Below are 7,320 nucleotides of genomic sequence, written 5' to 3' on the forward strand. Positions count from 1 at the left end.
TCGGCAAAGGTTCGCTGAATGTTTAGCGGCACGAAAGCGGCAAGCGATGCCCCCCGAGCCTTCGCGCAGTGGAACAAAACTGGCTTAGTTAACTCCATATCGATATTTTGCCGTTTTCAATCTGCATTCTTCAGAGTTTTTGATATAGATGAAAGAACGTTCTGCCGAAGAATACCGCTTTGTCGTTCGGGATGTTGTGGCAAAAGAGGGCTAAACTGCACTTCTTTTAATAAATATTTATTAACTAAAAATATTTCGTAAAGATAACATGAATTTTAAAGCAACCTCATCACTCTAAATATAAATCAGAAATAATAATGAAAAAAATAACAAATTTCCCTCCTCAGTAATCAGTTTTTCCTCTTCTTCTGTTGTTCCTGTTCCTAAAATTGAGAATAAATTGTAGGGAGTCTTAAAGGGACGCGAGAACCTCGGTTACCTTCTGGGTCAAGATGATGAGCAGCCTCTTGAAAATTCCGATGAAGTCCACGAACAGATCCAAAGAATGTGCCACGAAGTCCTTGCTTCCCATCCTCCTCTTCTCTATGATGGCTTGGGTGTCGTAAAGAACGAAACCGCACATGGCCAACAATCCAATGTAAATCTGGGCATTCCACAAGATGGTCGAGCCAAAGAATATGTTTGCCAAGCTCATCAGCATCAAGCTATTCAGTAGCGCAAACAAAACCCCCCCCAAGTATAACCACTTCCTGCGTTCTGAGAAAATCGCGCAAATGGTGAAAGATGCGAAGACCACGCAGGTGCCTATAAGGGCTGTCACGATGATGCCTGGGTTAACTAGCATGACGTGCTCCAGGAGGGGCCCCATTCCCATGCCGGTCAACGAGGCGAAGCCCAAGAGGTATCCAACTCTTTTGGTCATTCCTTTGCCGTTGTCGTCGTGGGTGAATATCAGCAGGAAGAAGAACGCTATAGCACCGATGGACGAGAGAAAGCCGGCTTGCAGGATGTCGGTGAAGAGGTGGATCGAAGCTCCGACTCCTGCTGCCAAAGTGGACATGGCCAAACAGGCATAGACATTCTTCAGGTGCTGCTGGACAGGAAGTTCTCTGAAAGGCAGGAAGGATTTGAGAGCTTGTGGAAATGTTTTTCAGGTATAAAGGACACGTTATTTCTATGGAGAATGATCAGGAGCCAAACCGGAACGTTGGGACTCCACATACACACGGCAATCAGCCCGTGGACATTAAATGGCGACGCGGTATGAGGTGGGCGAGGGGAAACTGGTGACTGAACACATTCCATTAGTGATGTTTTGGTGCTTTGTGGTAAACACATGGTACGGCAAACTACGTGACTCTTGACCATTTGGAAAATGGAGGAGCTGCTAATGGCGCAACGCTAAATATCGCATTTTCTTATCGAAACTGTGAATATGCGTGACGGTACGGGCTAAATGCGGACATTACTAAACGCCGGACGCTCAATACTTACAATTTGGTGTTAAATGTGTTCACGAAGCGATGTATTCCCTCTGACGCCATAATTTTGCCTTTGAATTAATTTCAATCGTGACTGGTGGTTTTAGGTGCAAATATACCGTTTTCGACAATATTCGAAGCCTTAATAAACAACGAGATCGCTAAAATTGCGCTTTATCGCTGTGAAATATGTTTTGCTTATCACTTTATCAATTCACTGTTTATTGAAGAATGAAGCTCCCGTTCCACTTTTAGCAAAATAACATAAACACTTATCGTATTGAAACGAAACACGTCATCCAATGGAAACTGAACCAAGGCGAAATTGTTTCGGATCCGTAGTTAACTCTAACTACCAGTAATTTCTAGAAGGTTCTACATAGAAGTTGGCGAGCAGCAACGTTGGATGGTAGAGCTGTAGCAGTTCCGCTGCAAGTTCTGCGAGTATCTAAAGTACGTTATAGGTTATGCGTCGTAACGGGAATGCGCCGTTGCCATCACCACTTCGTGGCTTCGGATCATCGTGTAGTTGCCAACTGATTGTCCGAAGTCACCTTTGAGTTGCGGCCACTCCGATCATATCTCTGGCTCACTTTTCGCCATATTGTTTACCGGGTGCGCGCGAGATAGATTTCATGGCCACAACTACCGTCAATTTTCACGTTAATAAATAATCTCCCAAGCAGTCCTTTGGACTAAACGTTTTTGGTAATAAACGTTGTGTTATTGAGGCAGCATTAAAGTATCCTGGAACAGTCTCAAATGCAAAAATGATAGATCTTCCGCCACCCCCCGAAGGTATTGGAAGTGTTCTCTTTCTAGATTAGATGTTTCCTAAGCTTATTTCAGATATTGACTTGAAGAATATCATTGATAAACTGGCCCAGTTCGTCGCCAGAAATGGCCCCGAATTCGAGCAAATGACCAAAAACAAGCAGAAGGGAAATCCGAAGTTCCAGTTTTTATACGGGGGCGAATATTTCAATTATTACCAGTGCAAAGTGGCCACTGAACAAGCAAGTATGTGTATCCGAGTAAAGCCTAGTTTCTCGTGTGATATGTGGCTTCTCAGTATTTAAGCAGCAGCAGCAAGTGCAACAGCCACATATCCCTGGATCAGAAACAAACTGGTCCACCCCGCCTCCAACGTTTACCCCACAACAAACTCAGCAGTTAGAGCATATTTCCCAACAACAAGATGCCTTAAGACAACAGGTCAGTAGCATTTATGCTGGGTGTGCCAGCAGAAAGAGAAGAATTAAGGCTCCATTGGGCTGACACAAAGAACTTGTCATGAACCCCTAACTGAAAATTGCACCGAAAATCAAAGCACGGAAGCATGCAGCAGCTTAACAAGCTAAAGCATAAACATGCAGAGACAACATGAAACTTTCCAAGTGGTCTGGGGCCTTCATGCAAAGTTTTCACTGGAACACCTTGTATGAAATTTTAACCCACTAATTACATTTGTAACCTTCTAGATCAAACAAAGTGAACAGAATCTCAGTGCACAGCACAATGTACTAATGCAACAGCAGCAAACATCAGTAGAAGCTGCTGTTGCAAAATGTGAAGTAGCTGATTTACAGAAGACAGCTGATGAATGTGGCATAATGTTGAGTGAAATTAATTCCATACTGCAGCCAATAATTGATAGTTGCACTAAGGACAGTATAAGCAATGGAAAGTCTTGGTTTTTGCAAAATGCGAGCACGAAACAGAAGGCCAAATGTATTGTGCAAAGTCTGATGTTTAAGTAAGTATGCCAAAGTGTGTTGGGACTTAATAAAACAAAAAAATGTGGGTATTATGTTGATAGTTATTCTCCTTCGATGTTTTAATGGCTACTCAGATTAGTATTTTATTATGCCAGCCCTTTACCATTAGATTGGAAGTGAAGCTTTTTATTTTGCTGAGAAAGTTGCTTGCAGAATATATTCTTAAATGACTGAAATTTCTATATGACATTGAAATGTTGTATTGTATTGTAATGAGCTGGATAAACTAATAATAGTTCCTCATTGTGACTTGTGGCCCCCTGGTTGTAAAGCACCATTACACCTTACTGGTCTTCTCCTATTAGGAGGAGATTCGTTGCATACCTCACCTATTCACATGAAATTGAAACCACCCAAGGCCCAAATACAATTAGAACCAACTTGCAGTTCCAACCTTATTTAGACAAATAGATTTTACATAAAATAAAACAGCATATTACCAAATTTCAACAATGTTTATGTTTAATTCATTAAAATCACCAGTACATCATGTTTCAGGGTATTGCAGTCAAGTTCTTTTTCACAGAAACTTCATGTAATCTATTTAGTAAATGATTTATTGCATCATAGGTAAGTCAGTTGCGAATAAAATCTAAATCCTTTTGATGCAAGAAACCTTTGCAGTGCCCGAAAAAACGCGAGTGACTTAAAAGATGCTTTAGAAGTGGCAGTTGTCCCTATGTTCTGTAATGCAAGCATAGTAGCTAACGATGACCAAAAACTAAAGCTCGACAAACTGGTGAAATTGTGGGAGTCCAAAGCCAATTACCTCAAGTCTGAAACATTGGAAAGACTGCGGAATCCTATCAAGAGTTATCAACAGTTTCAGTCAGATCAAATGGCGAAATTTGCCAGTGAAGTGGCGGCTCTAGGGGAACAGACTAAAGTCACTTTTGAAGGGTATCAGTCGCAGCACCAGGCGTTTGTATGCCACGCTATGCAGCAGATCATGGACTTGGAGCAACAGAGAAAAGGTCTAGAACAGCAGAAACCAGTAGAAACGCCGACTGTACCGCCTCCGCCTACAAATTCTGGGCTAATACCCTTAGAGACCATTCAAGCCACATTGCATCAAACGATACAATCACTCTCTCAATCCAATGTTACTAACACTAATGTCAGTCAACCGCCTCCCTCACAAACATTCCCAATACAAACGATAGGAAGCCAAAACAACACCACTGAAGAGCCCAATTTCTTGCAAGCGGTGAATTTGAACGTGCCGCCTCCAAATTTAGCCATCCCCCCCACGCCAGTTGTCAGCCAAAGTTTGGATATTCAACCGCCCCCCAATGGACTGGATATCCCATTTAATCAACCGCCTCCCGGTTATATTCCAAATGCCGGTTTATTTCCGGACTTTTCCAAACCACCTCCAGGATTCCTTCCCAAACCTGTAGACGTGTTTTTGGAGGAACTGATGCCTACTGCTCCCTATTATGAGCTTCCAGCTGGTCTTATGGTACCATTAGTTAAGGTATGAGAGAACTGATTTCTTTATAATTTCATAGTAGGAGGTTTAGCCATGTAAGTGGCGCATATTCGCAGACGGGCTTAAGAGAAAATTGGAATATTTGATAAAACTGATTGCGACAAGGGATTTCAGTTTGTTTTTATAATAATTGCCAATTTACCGAAGGGGAACCCGAGGAGATAGTCCCATTGATTTGCCCCGTCGTGTTCCCGGGGTTAAATCCCGGCTAAGGCTGCGCAAAATTGTAAAATGATCAAAGAGCCTTAGTTAACTGAATTGGACTTGATTAGAGGCTGGATAAATATCCCACGATGGGTCAGTTCCATAGTGAAATATGGGCATTTTGTCATAGACCCCCGTGATGTTATATTCGCAATCTGATTGCATGTGCTGGCACCGTCTTCGAATTCATTTACGCCTGCGGTGGGTTTATCAACATCGTCCAGTAATCGTTTACTCGTTAAACAATTCCCACACTGTATTGTAATCTGTATGGGTTTACTCAACAACCTAGGAAAAGTGGACATAGTAGGTTTTTTTTATATATAGTTTTCTTCCTTTTTTTCCGTAAATGAGACACTACCCCATGGCAAGGAAATTTGATATCGTCACGACCACCTACACGCTACGTGCGCCGGCGCATAAGTGATCTCTGGCGAAAAAATGACGTCATTTGGCACTAATGCACGACGGCTTTTCGTCCAGAAATGGTACGGATTTTAATTGGGTCGATTGTCCATAGCCTAGGTCGTTGGGTTTGCCCTAATTTCAATGATCGAATCAAAAGTTCAATTCCAAACTTTAATATAAATATATTGTTGTATGATTTATAATAACGGGTTTCTAACACGCTTATTACAGTTGGAATACTCTGAATATAAACCATTAGATCCTAAAGACATTAGGTTGCCTCCGCCAGCTCCTCCCAGCGATCGTCTTCTAGCTGCCGTAGATGCTTTTTATTCCTTGCCCAGTCATGAAAGGCCTAGGGACAGGTACTTCTTGTTTTTTACTAGTTCTGCACAACTCCGAAAAGTCAAAGAAAATCTTAATATCATCACTTAAGGCATTCAGAGTTGACTTTTTGAAGTAAAGCCCTCAGACATCCATTTCTCAGTACTTTATTGACTTAGCAACTGCACTAGTTTGTCATATCTGTTATCCTCGGTGTTCTTTTTTTAAATACAAATACAGCGAAGGTTGGGAAAAGCTAGGGTTATACGAATACTATAAAGCCAAAAATCAAGCAAGGCGAGAAAAGGAGGACGCCATAAAGTCTGGCTTGCGCCAAAAGTCTCGAACCCCCTCGCCGATCGTTCTCAAGCAAGAGAAGGAGGATTCGCCCCCTAAACGCAGATATCGCAGTAAAACGCCAACACCTCCTCCATCTTCGCACCGCAGGAGCAGCAGAAACAGTAAAAAGTCCCGATCTAGGTCCAGATCTAGATCCAGAAGTCGGTCCAGGAGCCCGAGGAGGCGAAGGGGGAGAGATACGAGGGAGAGTAGGGAGAACAGGAGACGCAGGAGCTTGTCTAGGTCGAGATCCAGGTCTCCCAGGAGGTCGCTTTCCCCTGGCACGCCAGGTTTTGGCAGGTAAGACTAAGACGGATCCCCGAGAAAGTTCGAAGGATAACAACCACGTCTGATTTCAGCGTCCCATTTAGCCGCAGTGAGATGCAGGAACTGGATGCTTCGAATAAAGGCCACGAAATGTTACGGAAAATGGGATGGGGCGGCAAGGGCTTGGGGGCCAACGAGCAGGGCATCGATGCCCCGATATCCGGCGGGGATGTGCGAGACCGGCAAGACCAGTTCAAGGGCGTGGGGTGCAACCTGAACGACCCCTACGAGAATTTCAGGAAAAACAAAGGGGCCGCTTTTATCACCCGGATGAAAGCCCGCGCGGAGGAGAGGGAAAAAGATAGTAAGAATTAGAATATTTAAATTTAGCAGTTCGTATGCGTTCATCCGTTGAGAGTGGGAGGGTGCTCAGTGCTGACTGAAGATGTGTCTGGATAGTTGAAGAGATAAATTTTAATTGTAACAACCAAAAAAGAGCATACAAAATTCAAATGATGCATACATGATAGACGCGTTGCAAACGTTTACGGTTTTCAATTTGCACCATTAAGGGCGAAACTATTAACACGCTGACAAGTTTAACTGCGAGTTTAGCTTCCGCGGAAACTGGAGCCTCGGCAGGGGCCAGTTTCATAATTACGTGCGTGGGAACTAGTTTGGCGTCAAAGCCGACAGCACATTGTAATAATTTGGCCCTTCACATCACTTGACCATACCACTGGACCCGCCACTAAATCGATTTTTATTGTTTTTTAGAAGATATTCCCAGGAGAGCGGAAGTTTAAGTGTTCTCTCGTACTATAAAAGAATTTTTTTTCTTTTAATTGTTTGGTTTTAGTACCTCTCCGCGAGGTACAACTTGGCTTAGATATTCCGTTGTAAGTCTGTCTCAAGAACATGTTGGATTTTATGGTTTGTATTGAAGTACTTTATGACGCACGTAAATTTTTCCTTTATAGTTTGTCGTTTCGAAAGTTATTTTGTCCAAATCGATAGATGCAATGTAAATAAGGTGACGAATAAACAGTTATTAATTATAAATAAA

General features: G+C 42.7%; 2 protein-coding genes across 3 annotated transcripts; one reads left to right on the top strand and one right to left on the bottom strand.

Annotated features, from left to right (window-relative positions):
* Positions 1-221: 221 nt before the first annotated feature.
* On the bottom strand, positions 222-1,769 carry BI-1 (Bax Inhibitor-1). The gene is made up of 3 exons (XM_066301215.1): positions 1,456-1,769; positions 440-1,070; positions 222-383 (listed from the first exon to the last, which is right to left on the bottom strand). Exons 1-3 carry the CDS (start codon positions 1,503-1,505, stop codon positions 351-353), a joined length of 714 nt encoding a protein of 237 aa, XP_066157312.1. The 5' UTR covers positions 1,506-1,769; the 3' UTR covers positions 222-350.
* Positions 1,770-2,047: 278 nt separating this feature from the next.
* On the top strand, positions 2,048-7,320 carry LOC136349552 (calcium homeostasis endoplasmic reticulum protein). 2 transcript variants are annotated; one of them, XM_066301182.1, is made up of 10 exons: positions 2,048-2,240; positions 2,292-2,462; positions 2,515-2,657; positions 2,924-3,198; positions 3,719-3,790; positions 3,833-4,697; positions 5,556-5,689; positions 5,889-6,287; positions 6,347-6,618; positions 7,032-7,320. In XM_066301182.1, the coding sequence occupies exons 1-10, from the start codon at positions 2,213-2,215 to the stop codon at positions 7,058-7,060; spliced, it is 2,388 nt and encodes a 795-aa protein (XP_066157279.1). In that variant the 5' UTR covers positions 2,048-2,212; the 3' UTR covers positions 7,061-7,320. The 2 variants fall into 2 exon arrangements, with proteins under 2 accessions (XP_066157279.1, XP_066157280.1); XM_066301183.1 differs by having other exon boundaries at positions 2,049-2,240; positions 3,845-4,697.

Source organism: Euwallacea fornicatus, chromosome 38 (assembly GCF_040115645.1).
Source record: "Euwallacea fornicatus isolate EFF26 chromosome 38, ASM4011564v1, whole genome shotgun sequence".
Taxonomy (NCBI): domain Eukaryota; kingdom Metazoa; phylum Arthropoda; class Insecta; order Coleoptera; family Curculionidae; genus Euwallacea; species Euwallacea fornicatus.

Excerpts from the sequence above, each read along its gene's own strand:
- BI-1 (XM_066301215.1), bottom strand. The coding sequence starts at position 1,505 with ATGGCGTCAGAGGGAATACATCGCTTCGTGAACACATTTAACACCAAA. Across the intron at positions 1,071-1,455 it reads AACACATTTAACACCAAATT|AGAACTTCCTGTCCAGCAGC; the intron begins GTAAGTATTGAG and ends CCTGCCTTTCAG. Across the intron at positions 384-439 it reads TCATCATCTTGACCCAGAAG|GAACAGGAACAACAGAAGAA; the intron begins GTAACCGAGGTT and ends TCTCAATTTTAG.
- LOC136349552 (XM_066301182.1), top strand. The coding sequence starts at position 2,213 with ATGATAGATCTTCCGCCACCCCCCGAAG. Across the intron at positions 2,463-2,514 it reads AGTGGCCACTGAACAAGCAA|TATTTAAGCAGCAGCAGCAA; the intron begins GTATGTGTATCC and ends GTGGCTTCTCAG. Across the intron at positions 5,690-5,888 it reads CATGAAAGGCCTAGGGACAG|CGAAGGTTGGGAAAAGCTAG; the intron begins GTACTTCTTGTT and ends ATACAAATACAG.